The following is a 27776-nucleotide window of genomic DNA, read 5'->3' on the forward strand; positions in this document are numbered from 1 at the left end:
AAATATACAAGCAGGAAAATAAACGACCCAATCAAAAAATGGGCCAAAGAACTAAACAGACATTTCTGTAAAGAAGACATGCAGATGGCTAACAAACACATGAAAATATGCTCAACATCACTCATTATCAGAGAAATGCAAATCAAAACCACAGTGAGGTACCATCTCACACCGGTCAGAATGGCTGCTGTCAAAAAGTCTACAAACAATACATGCTGGAGAGGGTGAGGAGAAAAGGGAACCCTCTTACACTGTTGGTGGGAATGCAAACTAGTATAGCCACTATAGAGAACAGTGTGGAGATTCCTTAAAAAACTGGAAATAGAACTGCCATATGACCCAGCATTCCCACTGCGGGGCATACACACCAAGGAAACCAGAGTTGAAAGAGACACGTGTACCCCAATGTTCATTGCAGCACTGTTTACAATAGCCAGGACATGGAAGCAACCTAGACGTCCACTGTCAGACGAATGGATAAGAAAGCTGTGGTACATATACACAATGGAATATTACTCAGCCATTAAAAAGAATGCAATGGAATCAGTTCTAATGAGGTGGATGAAAGTGGAGCCTATTATACAGAGTGAAGAAAGCCAGAAAGAAAAACACCAATAGAGTATACTAACGCATATATATGGAATTTAGAAAGATGGTAATGATAACCTTGTATGCGAGACAGCAAAAGAGACACAGATGTACTGAACAGTCTTTTGGCTGTGTGGGAGAGAGTGAGGGTGGGATGATATGAGAGAATGGCATTGAAACATGTAAATTATCCTATGTGGAATCAATCTCCAGTCCAGGTTCGATGCATGATACAGGGTGCTCGGGTCTGGTGCACTGGGATGACCCAGAGGGATGGGATAGGGAGGGAGGTGGGAGGGGGTTCAGGATAGGGAACACATGTACAGCAATGGCAGATTCAGGTCAATGTATGGTAAAACCAATACAATATTGTAAAATAGATAAATTATTTTTAAAAAGAAGAAGAAATGTTTTTCTTGAGTCACCGCTGTCAGAGTCCTTTCCCTCGCTGGGAGTCACAGTCCACCTCACCTTCCTAGGATGCCCTCCAACACTGTGCTGGTCTCTGGACCTGCTGTGGGGGCATCTCATATTCTAGTCTGGTCCCATTCCTGTGTGTTCTTGTCTTCAGTGTCCACAGCTATCAGAACTAGTGCATTTTCTTTTGTGGGAGCTCTCAGTGTCCTTTTATATATGCCATAGACACAGAGTCTGCCTAGTTGATCCTGTGGATTTAATCTGCAGCGTGTAAGGCTGGCAGGAAGGTTTTGGGTCTTCTTCCTTAGCCACACTGCCCCTGGGTTTCAATTGTGGTTTTATTTCCACCTCTGCATGTGGGTTGTCCATTGGGCTTTGCTTCTGAGGCTGCCCTGGAGGGCTTGGGTTTGCCCCTGTGAGGGCCAGGTGTGGAGGTGGTGCAGCTGCTTGGGTCACAGGGGTTTTGGCAGTACAGGCACTCAGGGGAGTTGGCGGCGAGAGCAGCAGGAAATATAGTGCTCTTGAAGGGTATGGCAACCAGTATTAGCCCATACGCTCCAGTATTCTTGCCTAGAGAACCACCTTTCCTGACAGAGAAGCCTGGCAGGGCACAGTCTACAGAATCGCAAAGAGCTGGATGCTACTGAAGTGCCCCTGTGTGTAGACGCAAGACTTTTTTTGTCAGTGGCAGCTCTGCCCCACTGAGAGTTGAGCGTGAAAGTGGCACAGCTGCTTGGCTTGCAGTGACCGTGGAGCGCCAACTGTGCAGGGACATGACTGCCTCGGCCACAGGAGTTATAGCCCTATCAGAGTGTTTTTTTCAAGCCTCTTGTAGCTGGCACTCAGAAGGCTTCTTTGGCCAATCTTTATCCGTAGCTCCGCCCATTCAGGCATTTAGAGGGCTCCCTTGCCTGGGGTCCTTCTCTGTTGTTTGGCGCATCAGGCACATAGAGGGGCCCCCCTGCCTGGGGTCCTACTCTGTAGATCGGCACATTAGGCACTTGGAGAGGCACCCTGGGTGGGGTCCTGCTCTGTGGTTCAGTGCATCAGGCGTTTGATGGGCCAGCCTCTCTATTGTCTAGCTGTCGATGCTGGTGTGTGGAGAGAGAGAACCTATGGTGATGGCTTCATCCCCTACACGTGACTCAGCAGTATGGCCTTGCTTCCATGGCTGCCTGGCTTTCTTCCACAGGCATTTCCCACCACAGTCTCCCTGCTCACATCCCCTCGCTGTGTCTTGCACAGTCAACAGCAGCCCTCGCCCTGGGGTCGCTCCACAATCCCCAAGCTCCAGCTCCCAGCCGATGTGCCTTCCAGGGGACCTGCGTCCCTGTCTGGGGTATGTATGGCTGGGGAAAGGACTGTCTGGTTCTCATTCCATTTAGGCGGCCAGGGATCAGCTATTTCACTCTGAGCGTTAAATGTTCTGGTCTGGCTCAGACAGTTGCCCCAGTGTGGGCAAGAGACCCCTGCTTCAGTTCCCCCACTGGCTGAGGGCAGGTCCAGTCCTGCTAACAGTCCTGTTTATCCCTCTAGTTCCTTTGTCTTACTGAGTTTTGCACGGCTTTGTATACTGTTTTCCACTGGTCAGGCGCTCCTGTCCACTCTCAGATCGAGTTCTGGACACATTTCTGTGTCTAAAGGTGTATTCCTGATATATCCATGGAGAGAGACGTACTCCACGGCCACCTACTTCTCCACCATCTTGTTCTCTCCCTCGCTGTCCCAGTGAGATGGTGGATAGGACAGTCTCCTTGGTTTCTCTATCTGAGGCTACTCTTCTGGGAGCACTTGGGGTGGTTCTGGGTCTGAGCTGCCCTGGAGACTGGCAGTGCGAGCACGGGTGGCCTGAGGGAAGGGATAGATGTAAGAAGAGCAGACAGCACCGGGTGGGAAGGGGTCTGGACATGGAGAGGGTGGTACCATGTGGGAGGCTGACTGGCTGGGCAGATGAGCAGCCCGTGCAGGGCAATGGCTCTGACCCCCTCCTCAGTCTTGGTCCTCTACACCCGCTGCTTTGGCCCAAATTCACCTCGAGTGGGAGGACCCTTGGCCATAAGCAGGTTGAGGCCCAGCCATTCCTGAGAGAGCATGCGTGAAGAGAGCCAGGGGCCCAGGGGCAGGACACTGATGGTCCCCACCCGAGGAGCATGGCTGGCTGATGCAGTCAGCCCCCATCCTGGGCCTCAGCTGGTCCCATGGCAGGTACCTGTCAGGGGCTGCCCCTGGGTCTCCTCAGGGTGACAGGCAGCAGCAGGCGAGGCATGTCCCTCAGACAGGAGCCCCTGAGCAGAAAGAGCAAATCCCTTGGTTGACAAGGGTGACGGGTCCCCCGGGGGGCGGGGAGGGAATTTCCAGAAGGACCCTAGACATTGGCAGCTTCAAGGGTGCTGATGAGTCCCCACAAGGAAATGTTTCAGACGCAGGCACTCCTGGTGCTGGGGAGCTTTCCCTCCAGCAAGTGCTGGTGTGTGGGCTCGGGTGATGAGCCGCAGGGCCTCCCCTTTAGTAATGTGGGGCCATGTGATGCCCAGTCCCCGGGAGACATGATGGCATGTGGTCCATGCTTCCTAGCACAGGCACTGGGCATCTGGCCTCTTCTCCACAGTTCCTCTGCTCTTGTCACTGCCCTCTACCTTTGTCTCAGAGCTCATACAAGTTAGAAGTACCTGAATGGAGCATGTTCCAGCTCTTCACACAGGTCAACCTTGAGGTCAGGACACCACAGGGAGTCAGGGGACCCATGTGGAGTGTGAGGGCCACGTGGAGACAGCCCCAGACCACTCTGAGCCTCATGCTCTGCCTGATGGAGAGCAGGAGCTTGTCTTCATCTAGGATGAAGACTAGAGCGGGGCGAAGCCACTGTGTGTGGGAAAGGGCTGCAAGCCCGTCACTGCCCAGAGCCATGCTCAGCCGAGAGCCAGAGGTGCTGGAAGGTGGGAAGGGTGGCCAGGACTCGTGCTGTTCAGATGAGAGACCAGAAGTGGCTACAAGAGCCTCACACTTGCTGACTTGTGCCCTGGCTTTCCTCTCCTACAGGTTCAAGCCCCCACAGAGATGATGCTCCTCTTTGCCTTCCTCCTCTTCATGGGATGGCCACTGGGCTTCGTTGAGCCCTGTGAGTACCAGTGCTTGTTTCTTGAAGAGGATGAGACTTAATTGGGGTCATTTTAAGGGTCTGAATGGAATTTTCACCATTTTAGCCAGCTGAGCTCTCCATCTTAGCAATTGTGCAGTTGGTGAGCACAGGGTGTCCAGGAGCAGGGGGAGGGTCAGGGCAGGAGGCTCCCCTACGGACCAGTGGACACAGGGGCCGCAGGGTGGGCACGGGGGAGTCTCTGGCTGTGGCCCTTTCTCATTGGAACAGGCGGGCCTGGCTGGGTGCAGGGAACTCAGGGAGGCTTTGGCCCCTTAAGACTGCAGGCTCTGTGTGAAAAGGTGGGTCCATCAACAGATCAGAGGCTCACACACCTGACAGCTGGGAGCTTTCCTGAGAACCTGTCTCTGAGAAGAAGAAAACTCTTGAGTGTACCTGGCATCCTGGTGTCCAGGAAGCTCGTGTTGCCCAGGCTCAGAGCCCACTGAGGACTGAGCTGTGCAGCCTCAGAGAGTCCTTGAGGCTGAAGGAAGGGGCCGGCTGCTGGGCAGATGCAGTGAGTGGCAGCGAAGGAGGAGTCTGACTCTGCTCTCTTTTATCTAGGGACCTTTAACGTACAATGCCATGAGTGTGTGGTGAAAAACACCTTCCATTGTCCAAGTCTTAGAACGTGTCCTTATGAAATTAGGCGCTGTTTTTCTGTCTCCATGCGTAAGTACCAGATTACCTTCTTACTCCTTAATGAGAGACCCCATCTAAGCAGTTTCAGGGGGCAGGGCCACTCTTTTCTCTCTCTGTACCCATCCTGAGGGCATGTTTCTATGATGAGGCTCAGTGCCAGTAAAGGGCAGGCAGTAATAGCCTCTTGCAGAGACACATAGCCTGCCACGTGGGCCCTTGAGTCCCCGGGTGTCCTGCCCTGTCTCCAGGGGCTGGAAGGACTGATGCCACTCAAGGCCTCCACTCCTTGGCCACCCCTGGTCAAGTAGGTAGATTCCCCAGTGCAGCTTAGGCGATTCCTTGTTTCCCACAGGAGCAGGGTCCTCTGGCTGGGTTTTCCAACAAAGCAGGCCCAAAACGTGGATGCACCTTAGATCCCTCAGGAAAGTGCTTCCGATACAAGGAGCTGATGTAGAAGGGCCATGGCGACTGCAGACTATCAGCAGAAGGCCATATTATAGGGGCCTTCTTGTTGAGGGTCTGTGTGATCTTTGGGACATCAGCAAAAACATATTTCCTGGTCTCCATTCATTTCTGGGTCCCTAGATTCCTTATGACAAATAATGAACAGATAATGAACAAATAAAAAACTCCTTTGTATAGCTTCCTTACAAGGGACTGTAAAATTACTTAGGGAGGCTAGATGCCTAGATAAGTTGGCAATGTAGATGGAAAATCATCTCCAGGTGAGGTTGTTCATGAAGTAATGAAAATTTTAGTGGACTTGAATATTCTTGCTTACTCGAGAAGTTTAGGCACTGTGGACTTCCCTGGTGGTCCAGTGTTAAGAATCTACCTTTCAATGCAGGGGACGTGGGTTCAACCCTGGTTGGGGAACTGAGATCCCACCTGTGGCAGGGCAATAAGGGTGTCTTCTACAATTACTGAGCCCTCATGCTCTGGAGCCCATGGGCCACAAGGAGAGAGAAGCCTGGGTGCTGCAAGGAAAGCTCCCACATGCTGCATCTAAGACCTGATGTGGCCAAAACTATGGAATACATACACATTTTTCAAAAGAATTTAAGGCCTTGTAACAAATAAAGATGAACCAGATATCAAATTGTCATCATCCATTGGATCATCAAAAAAATTAGAGTTCCAGAAAAACATCTACTTCTGCTTTCTTGACTATGCCAAAGCCTTTGACTGTGTGAATCACAGCAAACTGTGTAAAATTCTTAAAGAGATGGGAATACCAGACCATCTGACCTGCCTCTTGAGAAATCTGTATGCAGGTCAAGAAGCTACCGTTAGAACTGGACATGGAACAACAGACTGGTTCCAACTGGGAAAGGAGTATGTCAAGGCTGTATATTGTCACTCTGCTCATTTAACTTCTCTACAGAGTACATCATGAGAAACGCTTTGGTGGATGAAGCACAAGCTGGAATCAAGATTGCCGGGAAAAATATCAATAACCTCAGATACCCAGATGACACCACCCTTATGGCAGAAAGTGAAGAAGAACTAAAGAGCCTCTTGATGAAAGTGAAAGAGGAGAGTGAAAAAGCTGGCTGAAAATTCAACATTCAGAAAACGAAGATCATGGCATCTGGTTCCATCACTTCATGGCAAATAGATGGGAAAACAATGGAAACAGTGAGAGACTTTATTTTGGGGGGCTCCAAAATCACTGCAGATGGTGACTGCAGCCATGAAATTAAAAGACATTTGCTCCTTCAAAGAAAAGCTGTGACCAATCCAGACAGCGTATTAAAAAGCAGAGACATTACTTTACCAACAAAGGTCCGTCTAGTCAAAGCTATGGCTTTTCCAGTAGTCATGTATGGATGTGAGATTTGGACTATAAAGAAAGCTAAGTGCCAAAGAATTGATGCTTTTGAACTGTAGTGTTGGAGAAGACTCTTGGAAGTCCTTTTGACTGCAAGCAGATCCAACCAGTCCATCCTGAAGGAAATCAGTCCTGAATATTCACTGGACACACTGATGCTGAAACTGAAACTCCAATACTTTGGCTGCCTGATGTGAAGAACCGACTCATAGGAAAAGACCCTGATGCTGGGAAATATTGAAGATGGGAGGAGAAGGGGACGACAAAGGATGAGATGGTAGGATAGCATCAGCGACTCAATGGACATGAGTTTGAGTAAACTCTGAGAGGTGGTGATGGACAGAGAAGCGTGGCATGCTGCAGTCCATGGGGTTGCAAAGAGTCAAACATGACTGAGCAACTGAACTGAACAAATAAAATTTTATGTGCACCAGGACTCACGTGAAAGGAGCAGTGACCCCATAAGAGACCAAGGCAGACTTGCTTGTGAATGTTTGAGAGTCTCTGGCAGAGGTGTGGGTTGACACTGGCCTGCTGCGGGGTCAGGGGCACGGGCCGCAGCAGTCCTGGGAGGTGTAGCATGTTGACATAAATCCTCTTGGAGGAGAGCACCATTAGCCTGACCATAGAGCCTGCAGCCTATCATAGACACTACAGAGTCCAGGACTGGGCTGCCTTAGGTGAAACAACAGCTAGGGAGCACTGCCCCACCCATCAGCAGAAAATTGGACCAGAGCAAGACCAGGTTTTCCACACAGCCAGTCCTTCCCATCAGGAAGCTTGCACAAGCCTCTCATCCTCATCCATCAGAGGCCAGACAGAATGAAAACCACAATCACAGAAAACTAATCAAAAAGATCACATGGATCATAGCCTTGTGTATTTCAATGAAACTATGAGCCATGCAGTGCAGGGCCACCCAAGGCTGATGGGTCATGGTGGAGAGCTCTAAGAAAACATGGTCCTCTGGAGAATGGAATGGCAAACTGCTTCACCATTCTTGCCTTGAGAACCCCATGAACAGTATGGAAAGGCAAGTGATACTGAAGGATGAACCTCCTAGTTTAGTATCCAATATCCTACTGGGAAGAGCAGAGAAATAGCTCCAGAAAGAATGAAGAGGCTGAGCCAAAGCAGAAACAACCCTCAATTGTAGATGTTTGGTGGTGAAAGTCTGATGCTGTAAAGAACACTATTGCATAGGAACCTGGAAGTTTAGGTCCATGAATCAAGGTAAATTGGATGTTGTCCAACAGGAGATGGCAAGAGTGAACACTGACATTTTAGGAACCAGTGAACTAAAAGCATTGACATTTTAGGAATCAGTGAACTAAAATGGATAGGAATGGGAGAATTTAATTCAGATGACCATTATATCTACTTCTGTGGGCAAGAATCTCTTAGAGGAAATGGGAGTACCCTAATAGTCAACTAAAGAGTCTGAAATGCAGTACTTGGGAGCAGTCTGAAAAGTGACAGAATGATCTTGGTTTGTTTCCAAGACAAGCCATTCAACATCACAGTAATCCAAGTCTATGTCCCAGCCACTAATGCCAAACAAGCTGAAGTGGAATGGTTTTATGGAAACCTATAAAACCTTCTAGCATGTGTGTGTGCTAGTTGCTTCAGTTGTGCCTGACTCTTTGCAATTCTGTGGACTGTAGTCCACCAGGCTCCTCTGTTCATGGGATTATTGGGGCAAGAATACTGGAATGGGTTGCCGGGCCCTCCTCTAGGGGATCTTCCTGACCCAGGGATCAAACTTAGATCCCTTATATCACCTACATTGGCAGGCAGGTTCTTGACCACTAGTGCCATCTGGGAAGCCCCACAAGACCTTCTAGAACTAACACACACACACAAAAAAAGATGTCCTTTTCATCATGGGGAATGGAATGCAAAAGTAAGAAGTCAAGAGATACATGGAGTAATAGACAACTTTGCCCTTGGAATACAAAACGAAGCAGGGCAAACGCTAACAGAGTTTTGCCAAGAGAATGCACTGGTCATGGCAAACACCCTCTTTCAACAACACAAGAGGTGAGTCCACACGTGGACATCACCAGATGATCAATACCAAAATCTGATTGATTATATTCTTTGCAGGCAAAGTTGGAGAAGCTCTATACAACAGTAAAAACAAGACCCAGAGCTGACTGTGGCTCAGATCGTGAACTCCTTATTGGCAAATTCAAACTTAAATTGTAGAAAATAGGGGAAACCACTAGGCCATTCTGGTGTGAGCTAAATAAAATAATTGTACAGTAGAAGTGACAGATAGATTCAAGGGATTAGATCTGAAAGACCGAGTCCCTGAAAACTATGGATGGACGTTCATAACATTGTACAGGTGGTGGTGAACAATCCCCAAGAAAAACAAAATGCTAAAAGGGAAAATGGTTGTCTGAGGAGGCCTTGCAAATAACAGAGAAGAGAAGTGAAAGACAAAGGAGAAAGGGAAAGATGTATCCACCTGAATGCAGAGTTCCAGAGAATAGCAAAGAGAGACAAGAAACCCTTCTTAAGTGAACAATGCAAAGAAATAGAAGAAATCGATAGAATGGGAAATACTAGAGATCTTCTCAGGAAAACTAGAGATACCAAGGGAACATTGCAGGCAAAGATGGGCTCAATATAGGACAGAAATGGCAAGGAGCTAAGAGAAGCAGAAGAGACAAAGAAGAGGCATCAAGAATACACAGAGGAACTATACAAAAAAGGTCTTAATGACCCGGATAACCACAATGGCATGGTCACTTACTTCGAGCCAGACATCCAAGAGTGTGATCAAGTGGGCCTTTGTAACCATTACTAAGAGCAAAGCTAGTGGAAGTGATGGAATTCCAGCTTAGCTATTTCAAATCCTACAAGACGATGCTGTTGAAGTGCTACACTCAATATACCAGCAAATTTAGAAAACTCAACAGTGGCCACAGGTCAGTTTTCACTCCAGTCCCAAAGAAGGGCAACACCAAAGAATGTTCAAATTGTTGCACTATTTCATTCATTTCACATGCTAGCAGGTTGATGCTGAAAATCCTTCAAGCTAGGCTTCAACATTATAGAACCCAGAACTTCCAGATATACAAGGTGTATTTAGAAAAGGCAGAGAGAGGAACCAGAGATCAAATTGCCAACATCTGTTGGATCATCGAAAAAGCAAGAGAGTTCCAGAAAACCATCTACTGCATAATTGACTACACCAAAGCAGTTAACTTTGTGGATCACAACAAATTGTGGAAAAATCTTAGAGAGATGGGAATACCAGACCACTTTACCTGCCTCCTGAGAAAACTGTATGCTGGTCAAGAAGCAGCAGTTAGAACCAGATGTAACAACGAACTGGTTCAAAATTGGGAAAGGAGTACACCGTGGCTGTATATTGTCACCCTGCTTATTTAATATATTCAAAGATTACATCATGCAAACTTCCAGGCTGGATGAATCACAAACTGGAATCAACATTGCCAGGAGAAATATCAGCAACCTCAGATATGCAGGTGGCACCACCCTAACGGCAGGAAGTGAAGAGGAACTAAAGAGTCTTGATGAAGATGAAAGAGAAGAGTGAAAAGGCTGGCTTAGAACTCAACATTCAAAAAATGAAGATTATGGCCTGCAGGCCCATCACTTCATTGCAAATAGATGGGGGGAAATTGGAAACAGTGCAGATTTTATTCTGTTGGGATCCCAAATCACTGAAAATGGTGACTGCAGCCATGAAATTAAAAGATGCTTGCTCCTTGGAAAAGTATGACACATCTAAAACAGCATATTAAAAAGCAGAGACATCACTTTAGCCACAAAGGTCCTTATAGTCAAGGCCATGGTTTCTCCAGTCACCATGTATGGTGTGAGAGCTGGACCATAAAGAACGCTGGGCACCAAAGAATTGATGCTTTTGAACTGTGGTGTTACAGAAGATCTTGAGAGTCCCTGAAGCTCCAGTACTTTGGCCACCTGATGCAGAGTCGGTTTATTGTAAAAGACCCTGAAGCTTGGAAAGACTGAAGGCAGGAGGAGAAAGGGGATACAGAGGATGAGATGGTTGAATGGCGTCATCAGTCAGTGGACATGTGTTTGAGCGAGGGAAGCCTGGCGTGCTGTCTTCACGGGGTCGAAAAGAATCAGGTATGACTGCACGACAGAATGACAACAATATTTAGGGATGGAGCTAGTTAAGGTAACTCTGCTTTGATATTTGGAAGTTGAAAGCATGAAATATGTGATTTTCATTTCTATTTCTTTTTAGGTTTGAATTCTCGGGAAGTACTCATTTACAAGAACTGTACATATAACTGCACATTTCTGTATAGAGCCGAAGAGCCTGCGCCAGCCCCCAAAAGAAAGACGACTCATAGATTTAACAGTTTCTATTGGGTTCATTGTTGTGGTGGGAACATGTGCAATTACGGAGGACCCACTAATCTGGAGAGGGACATCTCAGTAGATGATACACTTGAAGAGGATATCGAAGCAAACGCACAATTGGTGCAGCCAACTTTATTCCTAAGCATTGTCTCCATCCTAGTCAGGAACACACTGATGTGAGAAGCCTCCTTTGGAGGGGCTGACCATCTCCCCGTCTCTCACAAGTTAGCTGTCCTTTACTGTCTTGTGAGCCAAAGACACTGACCCGTAGAGCCCCCAGTTGATGAGTTCCGCATTTGCAAATTGTTTCCAGAGAGAAATAAACACCAGAATTGTTCAGGTTCTGTGGATTCAGAGATTTCTTTGTGGTTTTAACGTTTAATCTTTCTTCCCTTCGGTAGGTGTCACCTCACACAACCTCTTGCCACTTTAGGGAGCAGAGGCGGAGGATTTTAGTAACAGCAAAAGCATCACAGGGCCTGGTCTACATGCCCACCTAAAGAGCGGCCCCAGGTTTGCTCAGACCACATGCCCCTGAGACACCTGAGCCTGCACGGGTGTTCAGGCGGGGATGGCGGAAGTCGAGAGTGTGCTTGGCGATGCGGTGGAATGAGGACAGGCAGAGCTGCCACGGAGACTGTGCATCGCCCTGCGTGGTGCCGTCAGACACCTTCTGCAGGACTCGAGCCGTCTCCCACTGTGGCGCCTGGCTTCCTAAGAGTGACGGAACGTTTCTCCAGATGCTGCCTACTTGGGAGGGTGAGGGCCCTAAGGCCAGCTTCGGCCTGCCTTGAAGTGGCAGGTACAGAAGTCCAGGCGACTGCTGTCACGCTCCGTGCTCCCAAGGTCAGGATCAGAAAACGGTGTTGACGGGACAGAAACTCAGACCATCTTTGCTCTCTTCCTCCTTCTACTCCTTTAAATCACCCTGAATTGAAATGACTGAGATAAAGCAGTGCATCAGATTTCACATTTTTAACAGCACTCGCTGCCAGTTTAAGAATCTCGCCAAATCAAGGATCATGAAGAATTCACTTCATGTATTCTTCTGAGGCTTTTACACTGTTAGCTCTTATGATTAAGTCTGTGGCATTTGAGTCGGTTCTTGTTTGAATGAGATAAAGGTCCAACTTCTTTTCTCCCACGTGGCTAGAAAGTTGTCCCAGCAACATTCTTTGAAAACAGATGCTGCATGTTGAATGGCCTTAGCCCCTCTGTAAAAACTCAAGTGACCACAGACATATCATTTCATTTCTGGACGCTCAGTTCAAGCCCATTGGTCGGTCTGTCCTTGTGCCAGTATCATCCTGTCTTGAAAGTTTGTTATGCAGTAAGCTTAGAAATCGGCAAACGCGAATCCTCCTGCCTTGTCATTCTTTTTTAGGATTACACTGGCTATCTAAGTTCCTTGCATTCCATGTGAATTTCAGAATCAACTTGGCACTTTCTACACAGACGAACATGGAATTTTCAGAGCACGCATGCACTCTGGCGCACTCCAAAGCCAAAGGCCAGGTGCGGGAACCTGCTTCCAGAGCCCTGGCGGTCCAGCCAGCGCTGGGGGTGATAGCTCTCGGGCCTGGCGAACACGGCGGGGTTTCGACCCAGGGAATAGAGTAGGACCTTCACCAGCGTCTGCAGGCAGCAGGAAGGGGCCGATGTCAGCTGGCCGCTGGGTGAAGGTTGTCGGGGCTCCAGGGCCTCACTCACCCCGGCCGGGATGTGGTAGTTCTGCAGCACCAGGTCCGAGCTCACTTGTCGCTCCAAAGTGATACCCACGGGGTAGAGCCTGCGCACAGGGGCATCCTGCAGGGTCCTCAGCTGTGGCCATACCCCGGACACCCTCTGCAGCCTTCCTAGCTCAGTGCACACAGCCTGAGGGCAGCCCCCTCCCCGCCCCGGGCCCTCACACGTCACTCCTGGCACTGGGAAGCCCAGATCCTGAGGCACTCCTTCCTTGCATCTCCCGAGTTAGCCAAAGCTCCCCAGGCCAGCGAGGACGTGACTGACGAGGGCCCCGGGACACTGAGGTGGGATCCCGGAGGAAGAAGCACCAGCCTCCCTCCAGGGAGAAGAAGAGGAGGTACAGGGGGATGCACCCCTGCGCAAAGGAGCTGTCAGCCCCAGTTGTGATTGTCAAGCCCGGCAAGAGGGCTTGCAGACACCGGGCCAGGGCCACGGGGCAGTCCAGGTCGACCTCGCCTACCTCAAGGTCTCCTTGAGGGCCGCCCGCAACAAAGGCAGCTCCGTGGTGGCCCTCTGGGGATTTTCTGAGATCCAGGCCTCAGCCACCAGGCTCTCCTGGCGCAGGGTCTGCTGTACCTCCGGGTTCCGAGCCAGCTCAAAGAGAGTCATCAGCAAGGAGAAGGCTGTCTGCAGGGGCTGCAAAGGGCCAGGGCTCAGATCTCGGCGTAGGCTGTGCCCTTCCACTCCCGAGACCCTCCCAGAAAGATGGTGGTCCCCTGGGGCAGGGGACCTGCACGCTTGGAGACCACAAAGCCCAGACCTGGAGTCCTGGAGATTCTAAAACCAGCTTGTCAGCTTTCCCTGAATCCCTCAGGGGAGGCATCCCCAACATTACTGAGACGCAGGCCTCCTGTGGCCACCTCAGAACCTGAGGTTCTCTTCCTCCCCTGGGTCCAGGAGGGGCTCACTCATGGCATATACTCACTGGGGAGAGTTGAGGAGCTGAGGTCCATCTGGGCATCCAGAGGCAGGTCCGTTCACGGGACTAGCAGGAACCGGTTGCCCAGACTCCCAACTGTCTCCTCCTCCTGGATCATTTCCATGTGCAAAGAGCAGTGCCCGCTATCCAGCCAGAGACCTGGGCAGCTCGGAATCTCCTAAATGTCATCCCCAAGGTAACCTGCCCCTGGCATCCCCTGCCGGGCAGGTCCGGCCTCCCCGCGGCTCCCTGAGCTGTAGTCCATGCTGTGCTCTGCCCTGTGGCCCATGAGGGACCGGGTGCCTGAATGAGACACTCCCCACACTGGCTTCCTCTAGCCTGGGATACAAGTGTGCAAGGCCCTTCCTGACAGGGTCCCTGACCCTGTCTGCCCTCCTCTGTCCACTTGCCCTGTTCCCACCACTCAGCCTCATGGCCTTTCCTCACTGCCAGCTCTGGCAGGGCCTGGCCTGCTGCCCTCCCAGCCTCCTCTTTGTGTGGTCCCTCCAATTTCAGTGAAAGCCCTCCTTTTACAGGAAGCCCTCCCAGAGCAGGCACATGCCTGCCCAACCCTCTCACCTTATGGCTGCATCACAGGCCCGGCTCAGGGAGTGTCTCCGCCACTAGCCTGCGCCTCTGCTCAGGGCCTGGGTGCCTGGCCCTCAGAGATGCTGGCAGAGGGAGGCTCGGTCTACAGGCAGGATGCTTCAGCTGCACTGCACACCCTGGGCCTGGCCCGGCCCCTGGGCTGGCTTCCCTGCCACCTGCTCTCTCCCACACACGCTGGAGCCTCTTGCTGCCCTTCCCATTAGCCTGTCACCTCCAAAGGATCGTCTCTGTCCCTGGAACAGGTCTGTAGTGTGACCCTGCAGCGGGACCTCGGCCCTTCCCCTCCCCCCAGGACCCCAGGGACCTCTGATGCTGCAGGTGCCCAGGTCTCCGGGCACTCTACACTCTGTCTGGAGCCTGGTTTCCCAGGTGGGTCACCACAGACGCCTTCCCTTTGGGAAGCTGGAGGCATAGGTTGGGGAGGGGCGTGAAGGAGACATTCGCCGTGGGTGGAGGCCGCCTGGAGGCAGGAGAGCTCCCTGGTCTATGGGAAGGGCTGGGTGCTGGCCTGACCGTGTCCACACTCCCAGCAGTGAGGTCGATTGTGTTGGCCTTGATGGTATCCAGGGTCATGTCTGCTCGCATCAGCAGCTCTGCCACGATGCCGCTGTAGTGCCACGGGTGGCCGAGGGCCAGCTCCTGATAGATTCTCTGGATGGCTCTGTTGGCTGCAGGATGCACAGCGACAGAAGCCCTGGGTCTGGCGCTGGGAAGCGCTGCTCTTTGTCATCCTCCTGCTCTTTACCCTCCATGCCCCCAAGTCTCCACGTCCTGCCCCAGTTCTCAGGCCCGCCCAGGCCAGCATCACTGCCGGGGTGTCTGGGACCATGACGCAGCCACAAGCTCCTCCCAGGACCTCAGTCCTTCTGCGACTGTGGTGAGTGGAGGGGGCCCCGGGGACCCTAGTCACCACACTGCCCGGCCTCCCACCCTCACCATACTGGAAGATGTAGTCCCAGGCCTCAAAATGCTCCCTCCACATGCTGCTGCTCGTCCACCGTGACAGGCGCCGGGGCACAAACATGAGCTGCACGGTGGACTTGAACATGGCCTCCAGCGCGTGGATAAAGTTCAGGCTGTCAGGGTTTGGTTGCTGGGTCAGAAGGCCAAGCCGCTCTCCGTAAAGGACTAAGGTGCTGGCTGCGGGAGGAGGGGTTCCTGAGCCCCAGGCAGCCCGGGCCTCAGGGCCAGCTCCCCCCACACCCTGAGGTGCGCCCGTCTCCCCAGCCCACACCTTCGATGGTGTAGCGGAAGACGCTGGGCGCGATGTCCAGGGTCAGACTCCCCCGAGCATTCTGCAGCACCCTTGCCTTCAGGGTCTGGGAGAAGTCCCTGGCCACGCCATCCACCAAGGGCGTGTACTTCTGCAGGGCTGGCAGCGAGAGCACGTCTGGGTTCAGCCGCAGTCGGTCCAAATGCCACTGGGGCCCGTTGCTGTGGAGCAGGGAGCGGAGCGTCAGGGTGTCGGTCAGCAGCGGCCCCGTCCTGCACCCCACCTTCCTCTCTCCAGAGCGAAGCGGGCCAGACGGGGAGCCGCCTGCTGGTCCTCAGGGGCAGGCTGGCCCCGGTGGGATCATGGCGGCACCTCTTACTTGGGGCAGCGTCGGGTACTTCACCCAGGCCGAGACGGGGGCTTCTGGCTGAGACTGCTGCCGGGATGTCTGCACATTCGCAAGCCCCCTACCTGCCATACGCACCTCCCCTCCGGGCCCCCTCTGGGCCTGGAGGCTTCTTCTGAGAGGAAGGAGGCCGAGCCCCTGGGAGCTGGTCCAGCTTGCTCTCACCGTGCCCCAGAGTGGACGAGGCCTCTGCCATGCTGCTCCCCTCCCCGCACAGCTCCTGCCCCTTGTGGCAGAATCCAGTCAGGCCTCTCCTGGTGGTCCCCACACAGGGCCCAGTGCCCATGGGGGGCTGCTGGCAGGGCCTGGGGGGCTGGAGCAAGGGAGACAGGCACCCCACCAGCAGGCCCCTTGGAGGCCTCTGCAGACATCACCCTCCCTCCTCCGGACCCGTAGGGAGGGTCCCCACCATGGCCCACCCCTTACCCAGCTCAGGGCACACAGGTTGCCTGGCACATGGGCCCGATCCAGAGCTGGGGGGTACCCTCTCCCACCCACCCAGGTGGGCCCAGGGCAGGCTAGCTTTGAGGCCTTCCCCGTCCCACACGCTCTCTGCACACAGGCCCCCCAGCCCCTCCCTCCACACCCCCACCGGCCCTCACAGCAAGAACACGCCACACTTGTGCCCGCGAGCCTGTCGGTAGGCCAGCCAGGGCTCCAGGAGCATCCGCTGGGGGTGAAGGCTCTCCGCCTGCTGCAGCCTCTCCACATCCTCGGGCAGCATCACGAACACCATGTGTCTCCCTCCCACGTCGTACCTGTGGGGCAGAGCTCCGCGGCCTGCTGGGGGGGCCGTGTCCTGCCTGGTCCCCACTCCACAGAGCCAGGCGCTGGCTCAGAGCAGGCGGGCCCTCCCGCGGTCTCACTGAAGCCTCCCCTCCTCTGGGGTCTGCGTTCTGTGCTCCCAGCAGCGAGCCACCCAGGGCTCCTGCTCACTGAGGGCCCCCGTCTGCGGTGGCCCAGGCGCACACCTGCCGCAAGGAGCCCCCTCCCTGCCCCTTCCCCATGGCCCGGGTGCCCTCGCCAGGATGTGGGCGGTGGGATGTGGCCTAGCCCTGGCCCAGTCGGACTCAGCCACCAAGGGGGACAGAACGTGAGGGTGTTCTCGCTGAGGTGAGCGGGGAGAGCTTTACCTGAAAATGGGCCCCAGCTCCTGGAAGGTCTGATGCATGTCCAAGTGCATGTTCTCAGAGCCCTGCTCCTTCCAGATCTGCAGCACCCACATCCACTTGTTGCCAGGACACCGGGGCATGGCTTCGAAGGGCAGCACCGCCTTGGGGGCTGCAGTGGCTCTGGTGCCCAGTGGGCGTGCCCTGTGCAGGGACAGCCAGGGTCCTGCCATCCGCAGCCTGACCTTTGCCCACAGCGCCATCCTGCTGCTCCCCGCCCCCTCAGCCCCTTCCTTTTATCTCACCGGGCCTGCTCTCCCAGGCAATCTGATCACGTCACAGGCCAGATTGGCTCTGGGCCAGACCAGCAAGCCCAAGGCGGCGCTCAGGCTGAAGGCCTCCAGCGGGTGGAGGGAGATGGATGGCCCTGGGTCAGGCACTGACTCAGGCCTGCTGGTGGATGGCTCTTGGGAGCAGGGCAGGGTTGGAGCAGGGACCCAAAGGGGCAGCGGTGGGGGCAAGAGGCCCCCTCCTGAACCAGGCGCAAGATGGATGGGTGCCTTATCTTCGCAAGGGATGAAAGGAGACCTTGGGTATGTTTGTCTCTCTTCTACAAGGACCAGAACGGGGAGCAGTGGGAAGGGCTGGGCTCTCATCTCCTGCAGCCTCGGGTTATGGCTTCTCTTGCCTGGGCCAGATGCTGGGTCCAGGGTGGAGGCAGGAGCCAGTCAGGGTCCCTTCCAACGGGGGCTTGCAGTCCCCACGGGGGCACTTAGGGGATGCTAAGACCCCACTGGCACACTGGCGTCCAAGGCGGTTTGTGGCCAAGGCCCTGTATGTCTGGCCTGGCTTGTCCAGCTGAGGAGCAGGTACCCAGAAGACTGGGTCACCGGCAGGGAGGGTGAGGCTGGCCTGCAAGCCCCTCCTCAGTCAGAAAGGTGAGAGGACCCTTCCCCCATGGGGTGTGTGCTCAGGGCCCACATGCTTCTTTCTTCCTGGAACACGAGCAGCTCCCAGGGTGGGGAAAGTCTGACAGGGGCGCGGTCATGGGCCCCACACCCTCCCAGGGACCCAGCAGGCACACAGCTCTGCCCTCCCTGGGCTTGGGGGTCCACAGTTTCAGACCCCGTGTTGTCTCACCCCCACCCTGGCAGCTCTCCCAGGAGGTCAGTGTTGCTGTCCCTGGCCCTGCTTTCAAGCAGAAGATTGACAGCAGGTCTTCTGTGCACCCCCCCATGTCCCCCATGTGTCAGCAGGGCCCAGGGCCCTCATGCTTGGGCCTCCGCAGAGGTGCCCAGGAGCCCCGGCCCTGATTTGGGGATGGTGCCCTGAAGACACCGCCGTGCAGGCTCTGGAGGAAGGACGCGGAGCGCACTGGGCTTCTAGCAGGGTGGCTGAAGATCTGAGTGTTACTTGTCCTCCTTCACTCATTCCCTCTCTTGACACTTCCCTGGGGGATACTCAGCTGTGGTCATGAGTCAGAACTGCCAAGGTCCCTCATCAAACAGAGATGCACGGTGAGCCTCAGCCCCACGTGGCGTAAGAGCTGTCCTCGGGCTGAGACGCAGCCTGGAACCCCAGCCTGCCCTTGGGGTGCCTCTGCCTCGGCCCAGGCCACCCTGGCCAGCCTCCTCAACCTGTTCCTGCCTGTGTGCCCTCCGCCTGCACTAGCACCAAAGGCTCCTGAACTTGTGCCGAGCTCTTGGTACCTCCTAGACCTCCCAAGCTTGAGAGCAGGGTGCAGGTCCCAGGGGAATCTTCACGCAATGACTCCTCACAGAGGAAGACCCGAGAGCGCTCTCAGGGCCCCTGGTCCCCACGTCACCAAAGGTGGGGCTCTGCCTCCCACATGGGCCTTGCAGCCCACCCCCCGCAGACCTCTTCTTGTGCTGAGGGCCGGCCAGCTGGCCTGTTTTCCCCCGAGGCACAGCTGTGGGTGAGGACCCAGCCCAGACCCAGAAGGCCCAGGGCCCTGAGAGGGGAGGCACTACCCTGATGGTCTCCCCGGGAGGGGCCAGGCCAGGGTCTTGCAGAGAAGATCACCACTCAGTGGGCGTCCCAGGGCGAGATCAGAGCCCGGGAGCCCTGATATCCGTATCAGGCTGTTTTCAGGCAGAACCCTTCTCCTCCCCTGCATGCTGGGTTCCGAATTCTCCACACCTCATCCTTGGTCCTTCCTATCCCCACTCCAGGCTCAGAGCCTGCACCCCAATACAGTTCTCAGATGCCTTCCCCTCTTTCCCTGGGCTGGGGGAGTCAACCGGAACCCCAGCAGTGGCCCAGCCCCTGCCTCACCCTGCCCACTCAGGTCGATCCCCGGGATCCTCTGGCCTGGATATCTGAACTCTTTGCTGTCCCCTGAGTGGGGTGGACTGCCAACTGCAGTGTGAGCCCGGTCAGGGTACACGGGGCACCTCCTCGAGGAGGCAGGGGCCCCCTTGTTGATGCACTGGACCTCACAGACCTCAGCATCTGCCAGGTCCATGCTGTTAGTAACAGTCTGTGTGCAACAGAAAAAGATGAAGAATGTGCCAGGATGCCCACTCCTGGGTACATATCTGAGAAAAGTAAACATGCTAGTTTGGGAAGATGATAGAACCATTATTTACAGCTGCCAAGATATACAAGCAGCATGAGTGTCCATCAGCAGAGGAGTGGATGAGGAAGATGTGGTCTATATCCATATATATATACACACACACACGGGTATATATGAACACACGGAAATATATATGTATATATATACATGTATAATATGTATGAATATATGTATAATCTATATATGAATATATAGAAAGTGAAAGTGTTAGTCGCTCAGTCTCATCTGACTCTTTTCCACCCCATGGATGGAGGCCCACCAGGCTCCTCTGTCCATGGTATTCTGCAGGCAAGAATACTGGGGTTACCATGCCCTTTCCCAGGACCTCTTCCCAGCCTAGGGGTCAAATCTAGGTCTCTTGCATTGCAGGCGGATTCTTTACCATCTGAGCCACCAGAACTATGTGGGAAATACTACTCAGCCATGAAGAAGAATGAAAATTTGCCACGTGCAATAAGATGAACGCACTTGGAGGCCACTGTGCTAGAGGGGGAAGTCATACCGAAGACAAATACTGTTATGTTATCTCTCATATGCAGACTCTGGAGAAGAAAACAGACTGGCGACTACAACAGGAAAGAAACCAGCTCACAGATATAGAGAACAAACTAGTGGTTACCAGTGGGGAGAGGGAAGGAGAGGGGCAGTATAGAGGTGGGGGACTCTTCTGCATACAGCAAGCTACAGGGACATATATTGTACAGGACGGGAGATGGAGCCAATATTTTACGGTAACCATGAACGGACTATGCATTTAAAAATGTTCAGTCACTATATCGTACACCTGTAACTTAAGTGGTATCATATACATCAATTCCAATTTTTAGAAAGTGAAATCATATGAGTGACATAAACGAAGGTTTATCGTTCATTCACGTACTTAGCTCAATAAGTATGAACAGAGAGAATATGTCCCCTTTGCTTACAGTCACACAATTGAATTTCTAACGATGATGGATAGAATTACTGCAGGACACACAAAAAGCAGGATGACCAAAAACAGGACTAGCTAGCAAGATGATATTGAATGAATGAAACACATATCAGAATTTGCAGCATCCTAATACTCCTTGTATCTGGACCGAACTAGACACATATGCACCAAAGAAAATTGTTTCAAATAGGATGAGAAGCTGAAGAGTGGAAAGATCCCGTGATGATTACTGTGAAGGAAAATTGGAAAGCAGGTCTGGTGAGGACGTGGAGGTTAATGCCTAGGTTCTAGGGCTCGGTGAAGGCCTGCATGTCCAGGAGGTCTGGGCAGGACACAGGGGCAGGCAAATTTCCAAGAGGTCTGGGCAAAACACAGAGCAGGAGGTCGGGGTAGGAAGTTTCAAAGTCTAGGAAGGATATGGGACTACAGGAAGGATCCAGAGTTCTTGGCAGGATGTGTCTCAGGGAAGGCTCCAAAAGGTCTTCAAGGAACACAGACCCTGGAGAAGGTTCCAAAAGGCCAGGCAGGACCCGGGGGAGTAGGGGTGGAAGGGTGTGGTGGCAAATGTCCCAGAAGGTCTAAGCAGAAGCCAAGGCCACAGGGAAGGTCAGTCATCTGAGCAAACACAACTGGGAAGGTTCCAGAATATGGGGCAAGATATGGTTGCCATGGGGAAACTTCCAGAAGATCTGGACAGAAAAAGGAGACAAAATATTATAGATGCTCTGGACAAGAGGATGGAAGGGGCTGGAGAGAGTGAGTCAGGGGCTTGGGGATGGGGTAGGTCCCTGAAGTTCTGGGCAGAACACGGGGAGTGTCGAATGTTCTAGAAAGTTGGGCAGGTCAAGGGTGGTGAGGGGCTAGAGCCCCAGACTTGGCCTCAGATCAGTGTTGACAGATTCTGGCATTTGACCCTGCTCCCCTAGAACAAGGTTGCAGAATCCCGCTGACACAACTCTGCCAGTGGAACCCCAAAGCACCCCCACCCATGGGGTCCCTGGGCTTCCCCTTCCACCTAGCAGCCCCACCCCTGGGTACAGGAACCTCCACCTGACACACAGCAATCCGTCCCCATTCCATTCTCTGCTGTCTCTGTTTTAGGCCCTTCATTTTGGGTTGAATTTGCTGTCACTTTCCGGGTTTGGGGAGTTGGAAGATGAGATCCCTGGTCTGTAGCGTTTCTGTGTAGTTGTCTACCTTCTTATCCTGCCAGGTCTGGTTTTGTTCTGTAATACTTCTCTCATCACGTTTCCCAAATATCTTCTATTTTCTACTGGGAATGATGAGAGTGGGAAGTAGGGAGGGCATTGATATCTGGAATTGTGTTCTTTATTTGCAAACAACAGAAACGATTCTTTTCTTGCTTAATACAGTTAGGGAAGGTACTCTGAGTTTCAAAAATCCCTTCTGAATGCAAAATCTCCATCCTCCTTTATCTCTCATGCATTTTTTCACCTTGAAGTTCACACGAGCTGATAAGAACAGAGCCATTTCCACCTCTCAATTCTATTACCTCTGCAACATTGGGCTGTACCTGTCATGTGTTTTATTTCTAATGGGGAGCGGAGTCAGGTGTGCCTTGTAGTGGTGATCTCAGGTGGCCTTGACCTGCAGCAGCCTGAAGCAGGGCTTCAGTTACCGGCCAGAGACTGAGGATGGACTGCGCAGTGAGCACACGGAATCTGAGGCCCTGGACCAGTGGCAGACAAAGGCTGGATCTAGTCAGCAAGCTTTGGCTACACTCCGCACCCTGGGGACCACCGGGCCTACCCTGCTTGGTTGCCACCTGCACTCTGAGGAGCCAACAAGGATCTCTTCCAATGGGGGCTTGCAGTCCTGCGGGGGGCGCTTCAGAGACTCCAATGGCACACTGGCAGGCAGGGCAGTAATGTGGCCGAGGCCCTGTCTGTTTGGCCTGGCTGATCCGGCTGAGGAGCCGAGAACCCAGAAGACAGGGTCACTGGCAGGGAGTGGGAGGGTGACTTGTAAGCCCCTCCTCAGTCAGAAAGGTGAGAGGTCCCTGCCACACTCCATGGGGTCTGTGCTAGGGGCCCGCATCCTTCTTTGCTCCAGGAACATGAGCTCCGGGGGGGGAAAGTCTATGACAGGGCCATGGTCTTGGGCTCCCCACTCTCCCAGAGACCCAGCAGGCACACAGCTGGAGCCCTCCCTGTGCTTGTGGGATCTTGAGTTTGGGGTCATGAGTTGTCTCACCCTCCCCTGGCAGCTTTCCCAGAAGGTGCATGCTGGTGTCACCATTCCCATTTTCAAGGAGGAGATGGATGCCCCGCATTTCGGTCACCTCCAGAACTTTCCCCTCCGCCCTGTTCATCAGAGGGGCCTGTAAAATTCAACATTCTATGCAAAGTGCATAACACTATGTGGACAGCTTTATGGATTTTCACCAAATGCACATAAGCCTCTACCAGAATCCATCTCAGGAAACTGAACTGGGTGGAGCGCCCCAAATTCCTCCCCACATCCCTCTATTCAGGCAGTAGAAGCAGACATGGGCAACTGTAAGAAGAAAGGGGCTGGGTTCCTGAGCCTGTACATGAGTTTGTCTGCTTTTGAACCACTAACAATGAAATCCTGCTTTGTGAGTTTTTGTTGCTGCCTTTTCTTCTCTACTGATGTTTGTGATATGAGTCCCTGTCTTTGCGTATGGTTGTATGTTCTTCACTCTCACAGTTGTACGCTCTGATGAAGACAGTTTATTTTTGGACATTATTGGCAGACATTAAGGCTGGTTCTAGTTGTAATCTACCCCAAGCAGTGCTGCAGTGAATGTTCTTGTCCTTGTCTTGAGGTGTGGTCATGCGAGCATTTCAGGAGCTGAGTGCCCAGGAGTGGTAATTTGGGGGCTCTGATGTGCCTAAGTATTGCTTTGGCAGAGGCTGTGGAAGACATTTCCACTGACTGTACCTATTTGTACTCCTCGGGAGCCCACACACTTCAAAATCTCACCAACACATGGTATGGTTGTCTTTGAATGTTTAATCATCCCTGTTGGGGTCATTATATTGCAGTTTCTAGTTGCATTTGCTCCAAGAGAAATTGTGTTCACCCACTTCTCTTATATTTAGTACCCTCACAAATTTCCTATCTGGCAAACTGCCTTTATGCCTTTCTCTCAAATTTCTGTTGGATGATCTGCTATTTTAGTTACCAGTTGGTAGGAAGAAGTTCTATACTCTGAATACCAGTGTTAAGGAGAAAAGTGTTACATGCTTTCTCCTGGGTTTGCACTGTCTTGTCAGTAGAACAGCAGATGTTGTGAATTTTTACATAATGTCATGTATCACTTTTTCTTATGTGACCAGCAATTTTTTTTCAATTTTGTATATTCTTAATTTTCCAATGGACATTAGGATAGCTTTGTACATTTCCCTTTTTCCTTTCTGAGGATTCACTGATATCCACAAATGTCCTGAACTACTTCTTTTTTGTGGTACCCATGTATAATATCTCATCTATCCACCACTCGTCAAGGCACACAAGAACGTTTCCCCATGCCAAGGCAGGGGCAGCCTCATCAGAAAGCCTGTAATTGGATATTTGTGCTTTTTGACTTTGCTTTCTCCTCTATTGGTCTGTTTTTCAACCCTGAGCCCACACCATACTCTCTCGATAAGTGAGAAGATACAAATATCCTGGCAGTTGGGAGCTCAAGTACTCCTGCACTTTTCTTCTCCCAGTATATTTGGCTACTCCTAGCCCTTTCCGTTTCTGAAACATTTGAATATTTGGAATCAATTTCATGCACATGCACAAACAGACACACACACACACACACACAGACACAGCACCTGCTGACACTTCTACTGAAATTGCATTGAATTTGTAGATTTATCTTTACTCTTTTGGGACTTAGCATTCATAAGCTTGGTTATCTTTCTATTGTTTCAGGGATTTAACTTCGACAGTCTGATTATTTCAGCCTGCACTCTCATTGTGAGTCAGCTTTGGTTCCCAGTGTTCTTCAGGTTTTAGCCCATTTCATCAGGAATGTGACATTTATTACAGGAAGCCTACTCATCGCAGCCATTCATTTTCTTTATAAGATCGGTGACAGCTGATTGATGCCTCCCTTTCCATTTCTGATATTGAGAATGAGTATTTTTCTTTGTTGTCTCTTCTGTTCACCAATACTTTGAATGCGTCCAGATAACCAACTTCGGCTTTGTGGGTTTACCTCCTGTTCGTTTGTCCTCTCCTCTTTGTATTTCCTTCACTTTTTTGGGTAGGTAATCTATTCTTATCTAACTTCCTGAATGGCGGCTGAGAAAATTTTCACCCTGTTCTCTCTTCTACAAGATGCCTGTAATGTGATATATTTTCTTTAAGCACCCTTTCCGCTCCTCTCCCTGCACTTTTAACTCGTGATAACCTCACAATCCTTTAGATCTTACTGTTACCCAGTTTCTCCTGGGGCCTCTCTTCTGTGTAATTGGTTTAGGACTACTTACTAAGAGTTCGGGGATTTGCTGGTTCTCTCGAGTAATGATTCTCCCTCAGTGTCACTGTAACAGAGAAGGAACGCTAGTACTGTCAGTCATGGGAGACTTGTGAAGCTGGGGTATGTCACGGCATGAGCCTGCCCCGCCACCTCTGCTCCTGCCCAGACCTTCTGGAACCATCTCCCCACTCCGTGTCCTCTAACACTTTCGGGCATCTACCTCCGCCAGGCGCTCTGACGAGACTGCCCCTGGGGGCGCTCACACCTGCGAGGGCGGTGAAACCTTCTGGAAGCCGCGCAAAGCCTGATGGGAGACGCCGCTCAGTACTTCCGGGTTGAGTCAGGTCGCGGAACCTAAGCGACTTCTCCTCACATACCTGCAGCTTCCTGTGGGATCCCGCTGGAGTTCGTGTCCTGGAAGGTTCCAGTAGGTTTAGACAAGACAAGGTTGGGGGCGGTTTGGGGGCGGGGCAGAGGAAGAGGAAATCCCAAAGTCTGGCTGGGACAGGGGTGTGGGGAAGTTTCCACGGTTCTTGGCAGGACCCGAGTATCCAGGAAGATTCCAGAAGGTCTTCTCAGACCTTCTGAGAAGGAGGTGCTGAAGAAGGCTCCAAAAGGTCTTCCGGGACATGGGGTCTCGGGTAAGGTTAGGGAGGCCTGGGAAGGACAAGGCACATGGAGACGTTTCTAGAAGGTCTGGGCAGGACCCTGAAGGGTTGGAGGGGAGAGAGACGTGGAAGGTTCCTGAATGTCTTCACAGGGCTGGGGAAGGTTCCAAAGGCCTGGGCACAACAACATGGGGGCGTTTTAGAAAACCTGGGCAGAAGATGGCAGGCGGGGTACAGCTGGACGGGGGAACAGATGGGAGGTGGCTGGAAGCTTCCAAAAGTTCTAGGCAGGAGGTAGGGTGGTGCACCCAGCACTTCAGGCTTGGACTCAGTCTCAGGTCAGTGTCTGCAGATTCTGTGGTTTGGCCCCTCCCTCTTGAAAACAGGATGGTAGATTCAAGTGCCACCATCCCCATGCGTTCTGACCACATGCATCCCTCTACTGGGGTCCCATGGCTTCCCCTACCTACCTGGCAGCCCTTCGTGGGGGTGTCCTTTCCACCACCAATGGGCCATCCATCATCATCTTCTGGGGATGGGTGACCCGGGAACCCACCCAGCATCTCCGACCTTGAGTCTGGAGGCTCCGCAACTCATATACCCGTCACCTACAGAGTCCACATTGATTTAAATCAAACCCCTAGGAGGATCAGGTATTTCCTGCTAAAAGCAATTCACAGGTATGACTTTTCTGTTATCTTTCTGTTAGTCAACACCATCAGTGGACGACCAGCACAGAGATTTAACCAGGGCATCACTTTCTTCGCCAAGCTAGTGGTACCAAAAGAGAAGGAAAATGACATTATGGGATGCTGCTGAACTTTGCCTTTTACAACCTTTTGTAGTGTCTGGAGCTAAAATGGGGAGGGGGTGGGGTCACAATAATCCAGGATCCTGAGTAATCCCCAGGATCTTTTTTCCGGAGACTCTTTCAGATGATTTCTTTCCAGTTGGCACCAAATAAGGTTCCTTATCACAATTTTCTTGGAGGGAACTCATCCACATGGTATTATCAAGGTAGCTACTCACTAAATTGAATCATTATCATTCTTGAGATCCACCACACTCGATTTTTCACATATGCTGGCAAATTGAAACACCTCTGTGGGAAAACTCAATGTGTGATGAGTCCCATTTCCAAAGAATACAACTTTTGCCTGAAATTGGGAGAAGGTGTTAGCTAAGTTGGCCTCAAATACCAAGTCTCCCATGAGCTGTTTTTCTTCTTGGATAGTCTTTGCCATGTTAGGGACAAGTGAAGCAATGCAAAAGGCCACCTGTTTTAATTCTCATTCATTTAATGATGTTCTTAATCCTTTTTCTACCCCCATAGAAGTTACTGTAGCTTGTAAGACTGTGACTAGCAATGTTAAAACATTCTAAATATCACTCCCAGCCCATTTAACCTATATGCTGCAGAAGCCTTAGATTTCTACAGCCAGGGTTAGGCAGTCAAATTCTGGATCTTTAGTTTTTAACTGAGAAGGTGAATTAAGACTCTCATTCAAATAGTTTCTGCCCTATGCCATGATTCTCATAATGGGTTAAATCTGGGCTAAAAAAAAAAAAACGTAGAACACATTTAAAATTAAAAAAAAATTTGGCCGTGCCACCTGGCTGGCTGCATCTTAGTTATTTGATGAAGAATTGAACGTGGGCCCATGGCAGTGAAAGCATGGAGTCCTAATGACTGTACCAACAAGGAATTCCCTGTAGAGCACATTTTAAATCCCTGGCATTTTATATAAATTATCTGAGGCAGTAATGTTGAAATAGTTTACAGTGAGTGCAAGGGTGTGTGTGTGTGTGTGTGTGTGTGTGTGTGTGTGTGTGTGTGTGTGTGTTCAGTTGTGTCCAACTCTGTTTGGTATAAGCAAGTGAAAGCGTTAATTGTTCAGTCATTGCTCTTTGTGACTCCATGCAGCCTGCCAGGCTCCTGTGTCCATGGAATGTTTCAGGCAAGAATACTGGAGTAGGTTGTCATTTCCTCTTCCAGGGGATCTTCCCAAGCCAGGGTTGAACCTGTGTCTCTTGTGTCTCCTGCATTGGCAGGCAGTTCTTTAGCACTGTGTCACCTGGGAAGCTCACCACCTTGTCCACCTTAACATTTGACTAGTTTTCCCACATATCTATCCATCAGTCTAACAATGCGTTAATTCACTTTATCTTTTGGATTCCTTTCAAAGTTA

At 51.7% G+C, this 27776-nt stretch overlaps 2 protein-coding genes across 11 annotated transcripts in view; one reads left to right on the top strand and one right to left on the bottom strand.

Moving 5' to 3' along the window:
* The window catches only part of GML (glycosylphosphatidylinositol anchored molecule like), a 37673-nt gene extending 26338 nt beyond the window's left edge, over positions 1-11335 (top strand). For 4 of the 5 annotated variants that reach the window (XM_027973486.3, XM_042253994.2, XM_042253996.2 and 1 more), the window contains exons 2-4: positions 4045-4123; positions 4706-4813; positions 10867-11335. In XM_027973486.3, the coding sequence (XP_027829287.2) occupies positions 4045-4123; positions 4706-4813; positions 10867-11165 (486 nt within the window). In that variant the 3' untranslated portion in view covers positions 11166-11335. Of the gene's footprint in view, positions 1-1985; positions 2345-4044; positions 4124-4705; positions 4814-10866 lie in introns of those variants that run through there. The other variant, XM_060419953.1, reaches the window with a different exon arrangement.
* On the bottom strand, positions 11103-17256 carry LOC101102377 (cytochrome P450 11B1, mitochondrial). 6 transcript variants are annotated; one of them, XM_042253992.2, is made up of 8 exons: positions 17012-17256; positions 16481-16636; positions 15494-15693; positions 15196-15399; positions 14773-14927; positions 13192-13367; positions 12696-12774; positions 11103-12620 (listed from the first exon to the last, which is right to left on the bottom strand). In XM_042253992.2, exons 1-8 carry the CDS (start codon positions 17248-17250, stop codon positions 12456-12458), a joined length of 1374 nt encoding a protein of 457 aa, XP_042109926.1. In that variant the 5' UTR covers positions 17251-17256; the 3' UTR covers positions 11103-12455. The 6 variants fall into 6 exon arrangements, 5 of the variants coding, with proteins under 5 accessions (XP_042109926.1, XP_027828617.2, XP_042109924.1 ...); XM_027972816.2 differs by having other exon boundaries at positions 12058-12620; positions 13192-13358; XM_042253990.1 differs by having other exon boundaries at positions 12058-12774; positions 13192-13358.
* Positions 17257-27776: the final 10520 nt, after the last annotated feature.

The sequence above is a fragment of the Ovis aries genome, chromosome 9 (assembly GCF_016772045.2).
Source record: "Ovis aries strain OAR_USU_Benz2616 breed Rambouillet chromosome 9, ARS-UI_Ramb_v3.0, whole genome shotgun sequence".
NCBI lineage: Eukaryota > Metazoa > Chordata > Mammalia > Artiodactyla > Bovidae > Ovis > Ovis aries.

Excerpts from the sequence above, each read along its gene's own strand:
- LOC101102377 (XM_042253989.1), bottom strand. The coding sequence starts at position 17,250 with ATGGCGCTGTGGGCAAAGGTCAGGCTGCGGATGGCAGGACCCTGGCTG. Across the intron at positions 15,400-15,493 it reads CTTCCGCTACACCATCGAAG|CCAGCACCTTAGTCCTTTAC; the intron begins GTGTGGGCTGGG and ends CTCCTCCCGCAG. Across the intron at positions 14,928-15,195 it reads GGACTACATCTTCCAGTATG|CCAACAGAGCCATCCAGAGA; the intron begins GTGAGGGTGGGA and ends TGCATCCTGCAG.